The sequence below is a fragment of the Pseudopipra pipra genome, chromosome 10, assembly GCF_036250125.1.
Source record: "Pseudopipra pipra isolate bDixPip1 chromosome 10, bDixPip1.hap1, whole genome shotgun sequence".
NCBI classification, from domain to species: Eukaryota; Metazoa; Chordata; class Aves; order Passeriformes; family Pipridae; genus Pseudopipra; species Pseudopipra pipra.
Genome location: NC_087558.1, coordinates 20,494,824 through 20,513,156, shown reverse-complemented (window position 1 = coordinate 20,513,156; position 18,333 = coordinate 20,494,824). Strand labels below are relative to the sequence as shown.

The following is an 18,333-nucleotide window of genomic DNA, read 5'->3' as shown; positions in this document are numbered from 1 at the left end:
CGAAAAATGCTAAGTCCTGCTGAGCTGTAAATCTTACTTTACCTTGAGATACTGGATGTCCTTGACAGAGGTCAGCTCTGGAAGCCCTGCAGTCAACATCAGTGCAAAGAGTGTAATAAATAGGTTCCCGTGTTTCCGCAGGATCAAGTAGGCTTCTTCACAATACTGCCGGAACCTTCGTGTCCAACCAGGGCACATGCAATGAACACAACACGTCAGAACTTCCACAGAGGACAAAGGTACACAACGATTTCCAAAATTTGTTATCTGGTCTAACACACGTATTGTAGGAACACAGGAACAGAAAGGACAGAGATGTCTGCAGAACCTTTAATGCATTCTCACAAACATATCCCATGGCTCTGCAACAAGCCCTTAAAACATCAGCACAAAAGACCACCAGCTGTTCTTTGGAAAGAACATGCCAGTGTCCCATCTCCTGAGAATTTGTTAGGTGAAATTCCCTTGTGATCCTATTGAGTGGACCTACAGTGGAAAAACAAAAGCTCTATCGCAGTCCCTCGATATCAACCCAACCTGTCCCTACCTCTGTCATCTGGATTATGAGCACATGGCTCTCCATGCCTGTCCAAGCAAGGTCAGGATGGGGTAGCACCCTGAGCGTGCACTGATGGACAAGAAGGGCAAAAGGGAGCCCGTTCCTAAGGCCAAAGCTTCACCTCACCTGAACAACAGTCTGTGGCACTCTTGCCTAGTGCCCAGTGCTGCTGAAGGCAAAAACAAGTAAGCCCAGCAAAACCTGCCACCTCCTGCTGTGGGAGGTAGAACTGCATCTTCCCACTGCAGAGCTGCAGCTTCTGGTTATGAAATACTCTGTATGTACATTCTAGCTCAGGTAGAGCAGCAGACAGGACAGTAAATGCATGTTAGGACACCTCCACACAAGTGCAAATGTGCAAACCAAACCCAGATAGGTTCCTGGTGTGCTGGAAATTAACACCAGAGATTATCTCGGTTACAAAGAGATCAAAGTAACACTCACCGACCAAATTTTTCAGTGTTCCCTGTTTTTCCTTGTTGAATAACATGAATGAAATCGTAGGTGAGTATGAAAGGTACCCGTTCCCTTTTAATTCCAAACTTGGACTTAAAGTTTCCAAGAATATGCCCAAAATCTATGTGAAAGAGCTAAAAAAAGTAACAGAATTGGAAGTTAATTTCTCCAGTGAAATACGTCACTTTTCTAATATCTCTGCCAGATGCTGGTATTAAGAACAGTTGTAACTCCTAATGCAACTCTCCACAGCCCATGGTTTCAACTCCTGGGGTTAGTTTGAAAACATTTCAAGATTTAAAGTCAGTGATAATTTCCACGCTCTTATGAGTGGCCACTGCAGCAAATATTATCTGAGGTTTATGGTGCTGCTGTCTGCCACTAGATGTCTTGCTGGCAATGTCACCCAGAAAAATGAGCCCAAGGATGAGCCCACGAGGCTCATCATCATCACATCCAAGGGCTTCCCACATAAAGACAGAGGCAAAGCCAGCAGAATTAAGTTAATCTCGAGGAACCTGTGGCAGTTCTCCCATTTTAGAATCAAAGATAAGGGCATTTCAGCTTTCTTCCAGTAGGTACAAAATTAAATGAATACTGCAAATGTCTGTAAAACTCTTATAACCTTTACTAGTTTTCTAGGCAGAATAATGTCAAGTAAATCAGACAAGTTTTACAGTACAAAGCAAGAAAATACATGTGTAAGAGCTCACCCAGGTGCTCAGTGCACAGCATTGTGCTGGTACTGGGTTCCACACTGAACATTTCTGCAGGGCTGAGCTGTCACTTTGGGGAAACTGCACTGCTCCAAAATGCAAAATTTTTAAGGATGGTCTTTTGCAAGACACTCTAAGATTACTTTTGTTCAATGAATCTGAACCGTTAACAGACCTCTTGGGTGTTCTGAAAAAGCTCTACAGAACAGCCTCTCTTGATATAGAATTGCTTATTGAATAGGCACTGCTCTGTCCTTCCACCAGCATTACATTTCCTCTTCTTGAACCTTTCTTCAGTTCTCAGTGAACAAAGGCATAATTTCTAACCATGTGTGAATTTAATGTCACCAAGAAATCAAAGAAATTACAAGTTCTCAAGACAATTCTTGCACACTGTTATTCTGCCCAGGGAAAGGATTTTTACCTGCCCATTTTTTCTGACCATGATGTTGTCACTGTGTCTGTCACCAATTCCCAACACATAAGTAGCTACACAGTAGCCAGCACAAGACAGAGTAAATTCTTCAATGGCTCGATCCAAGTCATCTCTGTAACCACAAAGACAAACAATATTAGTTCACACTATTGGTAATTCATGTCATGCCTTGATCCCAAGTAGGATTTTTGCTTGTATAAACCACAAGTCCATTAGGATGCTGTAAAACCAGGCTTACTTGAGAAAAAATACTGTAAAAGTAGCCATAGAGAATAGGCAATAAAAAAGGCAACGACATCAAGACTTGAGACCCACGTTTGTTCGTTTTGCCAAATCTAGTATAACTCAACAACATACAGTGAAAATGCTGCAAATGCCAGGTCCAAGGGCACCAGCAATCTGAGTCAGAATTTGACATCATAGAAAAATAATTAGCAACAAACCTGTGAGAAGAACCATACCTCTCTCAACATTAAAAGACAAACTTAAGAGGTATTTTGTAGCTCATACTATAGCTGAGAAAATAACTGTAGAAATTACCCTAAATTGTATTCCTTCAGCCAGTTCAGGAGCGCGTCCTTGTTGAAGGCAGCAGCTGCAGCAACGTTGCTGCTATTTAACTGAATGTCAGCAATGGTTTCTGAACTAGAAACAGCCTCAATAAGGCCAGAGTGATCTCCAGTCGCCAAACAGCCATAGGGCAATATCCTGAAAGGAAACACAGAATCATGTTAAAATCAGATATAGCAACATGTTTCTTTAGTGTATCGATTTTCTGACAGGGATGAATACTCACACTCCTTTAAACAGTAAACCCCTCAAAAGTCAACATACACGAATTGCTTGTGAAGGTAAAATACCAGCAATACCTTTAAAACATTAATTTTTCCTATTATGTACATATATGTAAAAAAAAAAAAGAAATTTTAAGAAGCCTAATTTTTCCCAATTACTTGTACTTTCACGGGACGACCCACAGAGGGAGCCCCATGTTTGCATTTGTTAATTCCTGCCCGGGCAGACGCCAACACACTCCTGCTAATTCCAGATAAATCACTTCTGTAAATGGAAAAAAAAGGATCTTGTCCTTTCCCCCCTTATTCCTATTTCAAATTAAAATGCTAGAAATCCTTCTAAATATAAACACATAAAATGTTTCCCAACTCTTACCAAATTTAAGCATAGAAACCCAATGAAAAACAAGAATACATCTCTTAACTTGCCTGGTATCTAAGAATATATCTGTATATTCATAATCTGTGACTAGTAAAAATATCTCCAAAAATGTCACTGCATTACCATAAGACACAGTTAAGGATACGAACTAAGGAGAGATGTGTCTAAACAGATAAGTGTTTTCTCACTCTAGATGCTCAAAAAGCTAAACAGAATGCCAACTCCCCATGGCATGGGAGCTCAGTGTGTGCAATGGAAACTTATAGCAAACTCTCCAAAGGCACTGCATCCCAAATTGAGGTGTCTGTTCTCGTGCCAGGCATCTCAGGTGAAGAATATTATCTCAGTTGTGATTGCAAATCCAGGTATAAGAGAACAGATGCCCATGAAAATCTAACTGCAGTACACAAGCTATGGACTAGCACTCACTAACTTACAGAGCCATATAAAACAATTGCAGGACATATTAAAATTGATGTGTGTGCATATATACATACATATACATATGTATCTCTATATGTGTGTATATATATATATATAAAGAAAAAGTACTGCTGGTGGAGCTGTCATTTTTATTTATATATAGAATAGATATTATATTTCATTGCTACAAAGCAGAACCTCATCTCCTAACTGACACAGCCTGTTATCTCAAGCCATAGAAGGAAAATAAATAAAATTCCATACAAAATTAATGACATTTTTTTGCCATAATAGCTATGAAGCAGCTGAGCAGTTTCTCTACCTCAGGGATAACACACAACTGAAACAGCACAAGCTGCAGTAACTACATAGTCTGGGACTCTTCTCTGCTGGCAACAAAGCAAACTGAAAACCAGATTCAACAGGGTATTTCGAGAACACTCAACTTCAAAACAACAAAAGAAGTGCAGACTTGGAACCCTCTTCCCATTTCTATTCTGATCTATGTCCCAGTTCCAGCCCAGCAGGTCTCACAATGAACAGAACAGTGTCTGTAACCATCCAGTGGCAGCGCCCAGGACACAAGGAAGCACAGCCCATCCTTATCACGACACGACAAATGGGAGCCAAATATTGCCAGGTTAAAGTGCACGCTGGCCTTCTTCCATGGCAGTTCAACCCACCCTACTTGCAGCTTAACTGGGCACAGCTCCAGCAACTTCCCCTTCAAAAGCAAGCAATGATGAAAGCCTTCAGCCCCTTGAGGGCTGTGTGCTTATAACCGGAGGAAAAAACATCCTTGTCAGAGAGACGGTTTGACAGGAGTCAAGTTAGGGACAAATCCTCTGGGCCCTTTCCATCTCATTCTGGTCTTTCTGACTTCAACAGCTGCCAGCAGGATACGCTCCTTGCTTTTTAAAGCCAGTGAAAGCCATGGACAGATCAATACTGCAGTCCTGAGCAGGACAGAAAATTTTCTCTCCGCTCCTTTAAAATTGTTCTTTTTTTCAAGAGTTTAATTCTCCAAAGCAGTATCCTTCCAAATACACACCAAATTCTGGTAATTTATCAACATATTCTCTGTAACTTCAGTTCCAATATTTTAAAAAAGATGACATTCCTTGTAGTTGTAACAAATACATTTTCAGTATTTGTGTGAATTCTGATTTCATTCATACACATCCACATAACATCAGACCTCACTCATAAGGGAGATGAAAATGAAACCCCACAATAAACAAGCATGAAACAAAAAAGTAACCAAGTATTAAATACTTTTATGACAATTTACCACAGCAAAAGTGAGTCAACATAGATCAAACTCCAGAAATTCAGGATTTCCTGTTGCTCTGTTACTTTACTAGTTTTTCCCTTAACACACCTTTGCTGCTCTAATACAAGTAAAGCAGTTGAAACACTTCCTTATGCAAGGATCACTTTCCTAAGAGGTGCAACACCCCAGATCCCACAGCATCCCTGGGAAGACATGTTATGCTCCTGTGCTGTGACACGGGTTTGTAATAGTTTAACATTCCTTGTGGAAACAGTAGAATAAGCTATGTAATCTACTGTGAGTATGCCCATACAGGACTTCACAGGCAGAATTTGTAACTTGAGGAGTTGTAACTTTTCAGGGGGTTTGAAAGTTTTTCTGTCTCAAAGTTTCATTTGTCATTCTGCTCATGGCTGGCTCTGCACTGGGAAGCAGATCAGTCTGCACCTCAGGTTTTACTCAGCTGTGTGTGCACAGTCCACCCAGTGCCAGCCCAGGACCTACTGGAGCACTGCTGCATCCTCCTGCACAAACAGATCTCCTTTTCCTTACTAACCCTGCCCTGGCTGTGTTGTCAGTCAGACCTCACACACAGGAACCCAGGCAGCACAACACACACAGGCAAAAGGCCAGTTTACCCATGAGACACATTAGTTGACAGTTAAACAAACAAACAAACACTTCCCCTCCTTCAGCTTTGGAGACCTCAAAATCAATATATATTCAGTGTTCTTCTCTAGAGAAGAGAAATCCCATTGGGAATATCGTGCTTGCCTTAGATGCAGACTGAGCTAAGATTTAATTTTAAATCACTACTAAACTACTGTGGATCACAGTGTAATTAAAAGGGAACTGATCACGTCCCAAACTCCTCGATGGCAGTGGATTGGTTGCCATTTGATCCACGCTTCATAGAAGCTGTACAATTTGCTTGTGGCAAAACATGACTGAGGGGGAGAGGCAAACAGCAAGTGCTTCTGCCCTGACACCAGTGACACAAGAAGCCCTGATTTTACTTGGATGGACTTATCAAACTTTCTGTAGTGGAGAAGAGTTGACAAGTGCAAAATCCATTATGTATCCACAAGTGGAATGAACACCTTCAGGGAAACTAAAGCCTCCAAGGACAATACAGGGCAAGAAGCATTGGTACAGGCATATGACACTATTTTTCAGGAAAGCAGCTCTATTTGACACTATTTTTCTGCCTGAGATCATGACTCATACCCAAGCAAAAACAAGCCCAGTTAAGCAAATAAATGGAAGAGGCCAAATATAGAACTTCAATTCTCACTAGGAACTTCCCCTTTCTACTTTTTTTTCTTCTCAGAGTTTTAAGAAAAAACTTGGACATCAGAGCTACTTTTTGGTTTTCCTTTGCTAAGTTTAAAAAAAATGCCTTTGTCAGGAGAAGCATATTTGATGACTCTAATCACTATTCCTGTTTGCTAGGCACAGTGTGTGGCCCAGGCTGGCATCACAAACTAAGATTCTGGGAAGGCAGCAACCAAAGGATGCCTCATTTGGAGTTCCACAGCTGCCAGAAGCTGTCCTTGCCCCTAAATGATGGATTGGTCTCATCAGAGTCTATTTATAATGACAAATTATCTAAGGTTTCCTCAAGTCAGTGTTCAACTTAACACACACTCAGCCACCTCACAAATGTACATTTCCAGAAACAGTTTGTCATTCACATTTCTACCTTTCTATAAGCAAACAAGTAACAAGTTTATAATTTCACTTCTCTGTGCTGATGTTATGTGCCTTATGTAGCTCCCACTGTTTATGCTTGAACCACAAAACATTTGAAATGAGCTCAAAGAAACTAAAATAAGTATTTAAATAAATATTTCTAGAACTACAAAAAAAAAAACCACACTGAAAAATTAAACACAGCCCTTGCACAGACATATAAAATTGAATTTATGGCCCCCAAATGGTTTATAATAATGTGACACCCAGTGCCTTCTTTAGGACTACTTTTCTAAAGACTAATTAGAATTTGATAATCATATTATCTAAAACTGGTGCATAACCTGGGTGGAAAAGTTCCCTATGTACTAGAGGGTTGTATGATAACATGGAAGAATGCCTGATGCTGTTTCTCTTTGGGATACTCTGATATTCCTACAAAGAAGTAATGCTTACCTTGGCAAGCATATGAAGGTAAGAAAGCTGCTTTGCAAGAGACTTTGAAAAACACAAAGATATTTCTGGTCTGAAAAGTGTCTTCTGACATCCAAAGTGTTTTATCAACAAAAGCAAACAAAGTGGGATTCAGCATCTACACTGAAGGTGCTCACACTGACTGTGTCAGTGTGAACAGCCCTAAGGGGACTGCTCAGAGCAGGAAGAAGGTTCACCTCAGCTGTGACAACTGAAACCTTTGGGCATCCATACAGATGTTTAGAAAGGGGGCAGTAGGGAAGGTACTTAAAACCAAGAAAGCTTTACTTCTAAAAGTAGACTCTCCATCCAAAGAAACCAGCCCTCCAGAGATCCTTACCGGAGATCCAGACCAGCTTCTTTCCAAAGGATGTCCATCAAACGCAAAATCTGGAGCGTCAACATGTCCTGTCGGAGATCTGTAACCAAAGGGTGAAACTGCTGCTTCAGGTTCTCACTGTGTTGCAAACAAACTTGCTGAAGTTTATAAGGCCCTCAGGAAAAGGTATCTAAAAACACTCCTCGAGCCTGAGGGTTAAAGTGGCATTAACCATAATTACACCACTGTGACTGGCCATGCCTGTACTCTGAAACTCAGTCAGAAGAAGATGCTGAATGTTTACCAGTGTTAGAGTAATCCACCTTTACATTATGGCAAAACACAGCAACACAGCTTAAGTGCAAGCATGGCAATGAAAAGGAAAAATTTAAAGTTTTTAGCATTACTTACCATCACCATTTTTAAAGATGATCCCTACAAGATCTCCTCCAAACATTTTGTTGTTGTATACTATCCACAGAGGCTTCATTTTAGAATCCATGTATCTACACTTCTCAACACTAGAAGAAAATACAACAGAAATTTTAGTCAAATAAGAATAATTCAACTGAAAAGGTCTAACCAAGGTTCAGAACATGGCAGAACACAGACTTCCAGTTTGGAAATACCTAAATGCTCTCTCAGCATTCATTCTGCAGCTATGCTATGAGCACTTATCAAGCTGTGGACATATTATAGATGGACTGTATTTGATTGGCATACACATCTCTAGTGCTTAAATCAAGCATCCTCATTTTCAGAGAAAATAGTTTTCTTTATATTCCTTCCCATCAATTTTCAGACTTCATGTGCTGTGAAAAGTTTTAGTGACTTCTGTGCTTATTGTTAGAAGGAAGGAATGCAGTCTAATGCACTTTGAGGTTTATATTTAAATATGTTTAGCTATGGTAATGGATCAGTTAAGAGAATATTGAGTTTCATGGTGGATCACAAATATCTTCTAACTTAACTGGTATCTTAACCTTAGGAAGAATCCCAGCAGACCCCTCACCATAGGAAAAGCTCCCCATGACAGCACATCAGCTGAACAACACAGCCAGAGGAAGTTTCTGCTCTACTGATTCCATGCAAAAGCTACAGTGAAATTGTATTCACTCATTCTTTACTCACTGCAGTTCTGAAAGTATAACAGAAGGATTCAGAGGAGACTGAAGGTCAGAAAGTGCTTCTCTGTAAGCATTTTGTTTCAAACACGTATGCATGGCATCTTTTCCTTTTGCTTTGCTTTGCTTCATGGCATTCAGCTTAATTAGACTATTTAAAGTCTTCATTTTATTAAGGGCTTCCACCTGAAAGAGACATTTTATCTTTAAGAGTTATTGCTCTAATTTAACATATAATACAGTGCAAAATCCCATTTGAAAACAAAACAATGTATTAAATAATTCTCCAGCTTTTTAAAAATGGAAATAACAGATGGCAAATAAGTCACTCACATTCCAGAAATACCATTTTCATAATTAGCAGAGACATTGATGGGATGAAAGCCCCTAAGCTTTGAGTCACTTTTAAAAGTATGACTTAACATTTCTTGAAAAATGAATGGGGCATTTTAATGTATGATACATCAACACAAATTCCTTCTTCAAAATACAAATACTAATTCAACCAAGCACATAACATAGGTGCCTCTATCCATATGTAAGTCAACACAAACACTGATTGCTTCATATTTCTAACAAAACCAGACACCACTTGAGAGGAGATGTGGATGCAGATTCTTCATTGTTCACATTAAGTTGCACCCAATAAGATGTGACCACTTGCAGACAATTGTCACAGCTCAGAGTCTTAAATGTTTGTCATTAAAATGCTGCTGAAGTCAGACATAAGGCAAAAGCTCGAATCGACCAAGGTGCTCCAAATCATAGCATCTCAACTAAACAGTATTTTTAAGCTAAAAATGTGTAAAAAGTCAAGGTAATTATTTGCAGTAATACAAGTAGTTTAACTCTTTCTTTCCATTCTGTTTTTTGAAAGTTTTCTACTGGTACATAATTTCTAAGAAAACTACTGTTGTAAATGTACAGCACTGACAGAGCAAAGCCCTCTGGTAAGAAACGTAGACAGCACATACAACCAATACAATTTCTACAGCAAAACAACTTGTTGGCCAACTACAAAACAGTTCTTATAACAACCAGCTGTGTTTGCACCAGCCACAGTTAACGTGCTCAGCAATACAGATTCTCCAGAAAACAGCACCAGGGTAATAATTATGAAAGCTGATTTCTATACAAGGAAGCTTCAGTCTAACTTACAAGGTGCTGAGTCAAAACTTACCCCTCCCACAGACTGAACCCTGTCAGGCAGGATGCTGTGGAAATTGTATGCAGCTTGATTATAAAACTGGGCAGTGGAGACCTGCCAGGTCAGCCATCTGTCAAAACCAAAAGCCCTCTGCTTTTCCACTATTCTAGGAGCTGTACAAACATCAGTGACAGGGGAACAAAATGGAACCTGTGTTGTACAAACAGGAACTTTTTGAAGTATTTCTACTTTGAATTTCTTCCGTGTTTGTACAGTTGGGAATTTTTTTGCCCTTTCTTTGATTGTACTGACATTTGCTTCCTGTAAAGTGCACAAAAACTTTACTGACCTTACATCTATTGCTTAAAGCATTTCACTACCTAATCTTTTTATGATTCTGACAATGCTAACAAGCACACATATGTAAGAGATGGTCTCTTCCATGCCCTGTGAGCTGCAGCAATAAAGAGCACAGCAGAACATTCCTGTTCCATATGCCTCCCAAAGGATAGTTTTAATGCAGACAAATGCCACTCACCAGTCAGTCATACACTGAGTGAGTCTTTGTGATCTGATACAGCAAATACATTAACTCCAAGGGAGATCATGTTTCAAATATTTTTATGGTCACAATCTAAATTAACTCACTAAAACTGCATTAGAGACTTCAAACATGATTTGTGAGTGTCTCTTAATGATCTGCTGATAGACTTATTAGTGTTTTTAAAAGCAAACCTCTCATGCTTTTTAGGGCATTTAAAAGCAAACACATCTCTCTCCTTTTTTTTCTTTTTTTTTTCCCTCTGGAAATAGCACATCTATATTAACACTAAAATGAGTATTTGGGTTACTTCAACACCTCTATTTCCAGGGAGCACTACACTATACTACAACTTCAAGGGGTTTTGCATCACACTTTAACAAAAGCCAAAGCTGCAGGAAGTGGTCTTGGAGTCATCTAAGTAAAATTTAGAACAAGCTGCCTTTACTGAGGGAAAAAGGTCAAGTGCACAGAAGGCCTTCTTCAGTTAACAATCCACAGAGTCTGCTGCTGTACCTGGAACACATCCACGCTGCTGGAGGTACCTCTCACATCTGTAAAACCAGCTCCCTACCTCTGAGGCCCCACAGCACTGGCTGCCCTCTGTACCAGGGAGGCAGCTCCATCAGCCATTTAGCCCTTTTAATTCTCTGTGTCACACATGCTCCCTTCTCTCCCCCATTCCCAGCAGATGGACTTTGTCAAGGTAACCAATATGCCCCACAGGAACAATGGAATGAGTATCAGTTACAAGCTCAGAGAAGTCAAGCCTGCCAGGAGAAGGGCAGCCCATACCTGTTTAGCAAGCACTTTCATGTGAGCAACACTTCCCCTGCAGTAAGCTTCCAGAATCAAACCAAACTGCACTGAGACAGCAGGGATGTGAACCTCTGACCTGTGAGGAGAAAGGCTTCTTGTCAGACCATGGCACTTACAGATCTGTGTTCTTCCAGTCATTATAAAACCCCAAATCAAACATAAAACCACATCATGGACATGTAGATAAAACAAAAAGCCAGAATTCTTAAGAAATAGCAGAACACTTCTGTGCTGAAGACTATGAAGACAGGCTAGGTTTGGTACATGCCACTTGTTGCAAGGTCCAGGACTGCTCTGGAGGCAGTGGTGGTAATGTTTAGAGGTAGCAACTGAATACCTGTTTCAGGACCCCCTTTTACTCAGAGCAGTATTGAGAAGTCACAGAAGATGATCCTGACAATTGATGTTAAACCACGTGCTCCCAAATCTTTGTAAGGGAAAAGCCCAAATTTGTCCAAAGGGGAACACATTGAATCAAACCATTGAACTTTATACCAGAGTTAATTATCCTCCAAAACATTTTCATGTAGTACTTCCTCTTTTTAGTTAGAAATATTAAAATAAAATGTGCTTTGAAGCCAGAATAAACCTATAGTCCATTCTGCAAGGCTTCTGCCATTCATGAAACTGCTCATCAAAAGTAGGACTGACACACAAAACTACTTTTATTCTATTGCAATTCTTTCATCACGTGGTAGATTACAAATCACTTTATTTAATGATAGACTTGCTCTGATCTCTAAATGCCAAAGATAAAGAAACATAAAGAGGACTTATAGAATACTATGAAAATGGCTCATTTAGCAAAATCCTCAAGAAATCACATTTGAAAGTCCAATCAGGCTCAGCAATTTCAGAAAGACAAAAGGGAAGAACTCCTACCTTAGATGCCAGAACAACATCTGTCCTATTCGCCTATTGGCGAGTGCTCTTTCCAAGAGAAACCTGGAGAGTGCACAATCCAGAAAGGGCTCATACTTCAGCACTTGCACAAGTTGGAGAAGATACTGAGAGAGCTCTTCATCACTAGAATGAGATACATCAAGGCAGTTAGTAAGAGTAACTAGATTAATGATACTCCAGAAATTCAGATGCATATGAAAAATCCAACAATAACAGATTTGTTTCAACAGCAAGAGCATTCCCCAATTTTTCAATCACATGGAGAAGGATAATACACATCTTAGTGCAACTGCCAGATGGAAATAATTCCAGACATAACAATTTGGTATTATTAGGATAGCTGGGCAGCTAAAACTGCTTGTTCCCATTTGAAAGAAGTCCAGATAATTTATTTTTTCTTACCCCAAAAGTCTAGCCTTGACCGTTAAAAAATTAATCATTAAACTATTCACCACAGAGAATTCAGAATTCAAGGACAGGAAACATGCAGTAATGATAATGTTACACAAGTCTTGCCCTAGGTTACAGTGGTGAGCAGAATGAAAAGCAATAAAGGAAGAACTGCAGAGAGAGAAGGCTCCTGTGAAGAACAAACACATCAGTAATTCTCTCATTATTTATTATATGCTACAGCTTACGTTCCTATTTTGTGATGCAGCCAATCCCTGACACAGAGTGTGAGGTGGCTGCACATTAGGTCTTACAGGATTTGACTACTGTAATATTTCTCCCTTTGTTTTTAAGAAGTTCTCACAGTATCTCATTCTCCCTTTGTCCCAGAGAGGGTTGTGTGTGTTTGTCCCTTTCTTGGACAAAGGTACACTTTGCAACATGGAAAATAATCATTGTTGACTATGAGATGCCAGAATAAAAAGGTTTTATTTGGCTGCCAATGTCCCTATCTAGAAATTTGACTGCTTTATTTGACCACCAATTCATGGTAGGCAGAGTTTTTAACTCTTTCCTCTCCGGGTTGTTTTTTTCCTGTAAACAAACTGACTGCAGTTTTCCACCCCAGAAATCCTCAGATGGTAAAGTAATACAACATACTCACCTCATCTGCTTCAAACAACCCACTGCATATTCCCTGACATACTGATCTGGGTAATTGAAATCCAACAGCTCCAAAGCTTCTCTGGGCAGCAGCTTGGGCCAGATCTGAAGGAGAGCCTGAAGCTGTTTTAAAAAGAAGACTTTTAGGTTACAGGTAAAGGAACTATTTAAGAACACAGATGGGTATAACTGCCCACAGAAGTATTCATACCAACAGAAGATGGTTACCAACCACTGTGGGGGTTTGGTGGAAAGGAGAGAAACAATTTGGGGTAAATGGCCCCACTTCTGAATCAGTTTCTTACTCCTTAAAATGATCCAGATTATTTTTAGTCTGCAAAACCTGTTTCTTCACACGTAGACACAATGCACAATAAAGAAAAATTAGGTAACCCCAGATAAGTATGTTTAAGAAACTGTCAATAAAAATTAGATAAAGTTTTGTAAGTGCTCTCATAAATACATAACAACTTTGGTAATGGCAAAAGTTTTCTACTAGAAAAAAAAAAGGTAGTTTTTTGTTGAAAGAAATCTTTACCAAGCCTCAACTGATGGAGCTTTTTCACACATTCATTGTGAATAGTAATAAGCTTAAATTGTGAAAAGCATGATTCAGCTTAGATATTTTTTAAAAAAATCCCTATGCAATATAATGTGCTGGAAAACATTACAAAATACACTAGTGCATCATTTGGGACAACCAAGAACATCCAGAAGGCTCATAAAATAAACTGGTTTTATTGCATTGTAATGAAACTCCCCGCTGAAAGTGTAATTTTAATAATATGTATATAATTGTATGACTGAAACAATTCACTATTACTCAAAATAAACAAACTTGAATATATAAATGCAGTGTATCAACAGCACAAGATTTTTCTTTCTGTAGGAATGAGTCTCATAATTTGTAATAAAAATACTCTTTCCTACAAATTAGATAATACATATTATTTCATATTTCAATAGCAACTTATAAAATCTGAATGATTAAGATCTTGTTTTCTTTCTGATTTAGTAACAATTTCAAAACAACAGCGAAAATTCCCTGTTTCTAATATATGTCACATATCAACTAATGCTTCCAGTTCAAGCATGACAAACACATTTGAGCTCATAGTCTCAGCTGACACTTAACAGGTGTGTTCATAACACTGATTAAACACCATGGGGCCAGTTTAATGAAATTCAGAAGACAAGAAACGGGTAGAGATCATTAACAGTGCAAAGCCAGTGGCCAGACTGCAGCTCCAGAAGTGGAGGAAAGGATCAACTAAACCATTTTCATGGGCAACTACTGGCATGAACACCTGCACAATTCATAGTGATATAAAATTAAACTAAAGGTGTTTTTAAACATAGATGTCGTATTCCCACAGAAAAATACACTCAAAAATCCATTCAATCCATAGCCCAACAAGGGGTAACAATGCCAGTCCTGCTGTTGAGGACTGCAGCCATCAACAGTCACACAGCAGAACACTGGCACTGAAACTCTAACATCAGTCAGACACTTAACACACAAGACAGATGTTGGAAATGCAAGCAGCAGCTATGAACATGCAGTAAGAAACTCTGCCAGTTATCAGAATTTCTAGACAACCTACTTTAAACCAGGTGCAGAACCGACAAGAATAAAGAAATACTTTGTTAATACTGAATGATTGAATTGAACGGAGACCCTGAAATAGTCTGCTGAGCCCAAGTGGCCCTGCGTGCCTCATGTATCAGGCAATGAATTGTGAAAGTCACGCTCTACAGAGTGTACATTTACTGTGAAGGTTATTTGAAAGTACAGATATCCTCTCTTTGCTTAAATTATTGTTGTTATAATGAGAAAATGTTAAGGTATATGAGCTGAGAGGGAGCAAGATCTAAATAACCTATGACACAGCCAAGAGAGTTCCCCAAGCACCTATGGCTCTGCTCACATTATGCCTTGGGACTTTAGTAAGAGAGAAGTGCAGCCCAACCAGCTCCACATTCAGCTGTGCTGCTCCAAAGTGCAGGTGAGAGGAGATAGAAGCACTTGTTGCATTTGGACAAAAGAAAACATGCACCGTGGAATGCCCTCACCTGCTCTGGCAGCAGAGCAGTAACTGAACAGCTTCCAAGTAAAGGAATTTGTAAAGAAATTTCACATTTCAAAACATGTTCTGAGTTCTAAAAATTTCTCTGCAATATGGTAAAATGTTGCACACATGAGACACCACCTAATACTCTTGCATGGTTTGCAACTCCTGACGAGCCAGGAGAAGACAAGGAACTGCAATTCCCAGCAACAATTGAGAGGTTCAGAGAAATCTCAAATTTGGCCTTGGGGTATCAATACTTTTTTCTATAAAGAAATAACCACAATTTCTTTCTAACAAGACAAGTTCACTGTAAAAGACAATACAGTTAAGCACAGGCCATTATTTTTATTCCAGTTATTTCACATATTTCAGAAATCAGCTGTCTTTTCTCTAGTTCTCACTATGGATGGTGTCACTTTGCTGAAAATAAGGGGATTTTTTTAAATAATGGTTGAAATCTGCTTTGAGAATAAATATTGCCTTGTGAATTCTGCTAACAAGTTCTGCCACCCTGCTACTCTGCTGAGTGAGGGGGTTATGGCAGCAGTGAGGGCAAGCACCTTCAGAATTCCTTCAGTGCAATCATTTCATTAAAATACTGCAATCCAATAAGAACTTGGATGAGATCTATATGGTAAATAATTCAACAAAGCTGCTTTAATCCATTGGACATAACTCCATGGACCACTGAGCTAACAGAATAAGTCTACAATCAAACACAATACTCCATTTTTGGGGTTTTGTTTTCTTTTTGTTGTGTTTTTTTTTTGTATTTTGTTGTGTTTAGTTTTTTAAAACTTTCTGCCTTAAGTGTCAAGACTTTTACTGAAATACATCTAAAAATGAACATTAAACAAACTTCCAGTACAACAGCATGCACAATGTAGCCGTACAAACACTGCAATCTACAGCTACTACTATAAATGTTTAATTTTTATGAGAAGTAAATTATGAGTCCTGCTAATTTTGGAACTCATAAAATTCAGGAGGCTGTCTTGCCTTACCTGAAAAGGTAAGTTGTTGGGAGTACTTACATGTCTGTGTACTACAGAAATATTTGGCATGTTTAAGGATAAGATCTCATTTTTCAGATAGACCATCCTTGCTGCCAAAACCAATATTACACTATAAACTGCACTATTGCCTATACATAAACAAACATAAATACTACATTCCTTCCAGAAAGTAACACTACATTCCTTCCACAGTAACAAGATGACCACATATTTTCAGCCATCTGCTTAAATAAATCATTTATACATCTATAATATTTAATATTCCCAAATTTAAAGGACTTTGAGCTGTCAGCTGATATCCATACTCCAAATAACTTTTCAAAACTGCTACCAAGGGCCACATTTCAAAGCCCACAGCAATCAGAAGGCCTTTTTCCTCACATATTTTAATGAGCAAACAAGTACCTGCTTACATTTCTACACTTTGTATTTCCAGATAACTTCTAATAATGAACAATAAATTCAGAAGCACAATGGAATTACTAAGGAATGAGGATTCTTGCACACAGAAGAACACAAGTGAGCAAGAAATGTGTGAGTACTCCATTTTGTTAATGTAGTGTCCATGGCACAGACAATTAGCTAGGATGAAATTCCATTTATTTTTAGGAGTTCACACAACATATACATCTATGTGGTAGAAAGGATGTAACAGAAGATAAGCTCCATGCTGGAGGCAAGCTAAGATTCTGACTGACTAGATAATCACAAAAATTACAGAAATAGACAAGATATTTTCATGGAGTGGCTTCCTTTTCTTCCCAGAACACCGAGCTTGTAACAGGTGAAGGTCAGAATACTAAGGCACAATAGAAATCTATACTATCAATCATAATCCTTCACAGAAAATGCTTTTTAGCTCTAAAGTTATTAAAAAAATGAAAAAAAAATTAGTTTCAAATTTAAAAAATGAGATTCATGGAAAGAGATAAATATTATCACAGTGTAATGGTCTGCAAGAAGTTGAGTGTTATTTAAATATATATTCTGTCAGGATAAGCAGGTGACCAAAACAACATCTGGGTTCACCCCCTGGAGCGAGTGCTGCGTTGGTTACTCTGGCCAGACTTGCAGTTTGGCCAAACTGCTCTGTACTCTGTACACAATCAGACTAAAAAGTTTCAATACCAATCCAGGAATATGTTATTTTATTACTTTTTAAAAATCAGTCTATCAAGCAGGAATGGTCTTACTATAAGCTCATATAATTTTTCCTATTAAAGGTTAAAGTTCAACCTATTCCCAAAAAGTGTCACAGGAGTTGGGTTCTATTTGGGTAAATACAGCAAAAGGCAGCTACAGCAACTTCTTTAGAGTGTAGTGAAATAATTGTGCACCTCTGTACAGCAAACAAGTAATTTTACTGAAAATGCATCTTGTATCACAGCACCAGCCTTCATGCCCTTGGTTACTGAGAGTCACTTTAAGGAGACTCTTTTTGGTCAAACAGCCACATGACGAGAATTATATGTTTTGTACCATTGGTGCGGATCATATTTCTTTGAAAATCACCTGTCTGCCCAAATGAGGTTTAATTACCCAGGTGAGATGTGGATTTTTACAGTATTTGAGCAGTTTAGTAATTTTTATAAGAAGTTTTGTTTCAGATCATGACTGATAAGCTTTTTTTAAAAATATTTAATAGCCTTACAAAAGATATTCCAATGGTCACACATTGGAACACGTTGCCCAAAGAGACTGTGGAGTCTCCATTGGTGAAGATACTCCAAATGCAGCTGGGCATAGTCCTGCTCAGGTGACTGTGCTTGAGCACAGGGGGCTGCACTAGGTCATCTCAGAAGGTTCCTTTCAACCTAAGCAACATTGTGAGTCTGTGAAATTCCTTGCATTTAAAATCAAAGTGGACACAAGATTTTAAAATTAGTCTGTAGAAATAATTGCCATGCTTTTCCCAGAGGACTACTCAGAAGACTGGTTCAGAGGGTACCTTGGGAAAAAGCCCTTGAAAACAAAGGGATCCAGGAGGGATGGACATGCTTCAAGAAGGAAGTCTTGAACGCAGGGGAGCTGTCCCAGTGCGCCGAAAGGCGAGCCGGCGGGGAAGACCACTGGTCTGGCTGAATGGGGAGATTTTGAAGGAAATTTGGGGAAAAAAGAGAGCTTACCAACTATG

The 18,333-nt window shown here is 39.0% G+C and overlaps 1 protein-coding gene across 8 annotated transcripts in view; it reads right to left on the bottom strand.

Annotated features, from left to right (window-relative positions):
- The window catches only part of PIK3CB (phosphatidylinositol-4,5-bisphosphate 3-kinase catalytic subunit beta), a 107,093-nt gene that overhangs the window by 12,577 nt on the left and 76,183 nt on the right, over positions 1-18,333 (bottom strand). For all 8 annotated transcript variants that reach the window (XM_064666594.1, XM_064666592.1, XM_064666600.1 and 5 more), the window contains 10 exons: positions 13,113-13,234; positions 12,038-12,181; positions 11,132-11,231; positions 8,656-8,834; positions 7,936-8,045; positions 7,546-7,624; positions 2,708-2,875; positions 2,156-2,279; positions 1,004-1,149; positions 43-175 (listed from right to left, as the gene is read on the bottom strand). In XM_064666594.1, the coding sequence (XP_064522664.1) occupies positions 43-175; positions 1,004-1,149; positions 2,156-2,279; positions 2,708-2,875; positions 7,546-7,624; positions 7,936-8,045; positions 8,656-8,834; positions 11,132-11,231; positions 12,038-12,181; positions 13,113-13,234 (1,305 nt within the window). The remainder of the gene's footprint in view (positions 1-42; positions 176-1,003; positions 1,150-2,155; positions 2,280-2,707; positions 2,876-7,545; positions 7,625-7,935; positions 8,046-8,655; positions 8,835-11,131; positions 11,232-12,037; positions 12,182-13,112; positions 13,235-18,333) is intronic.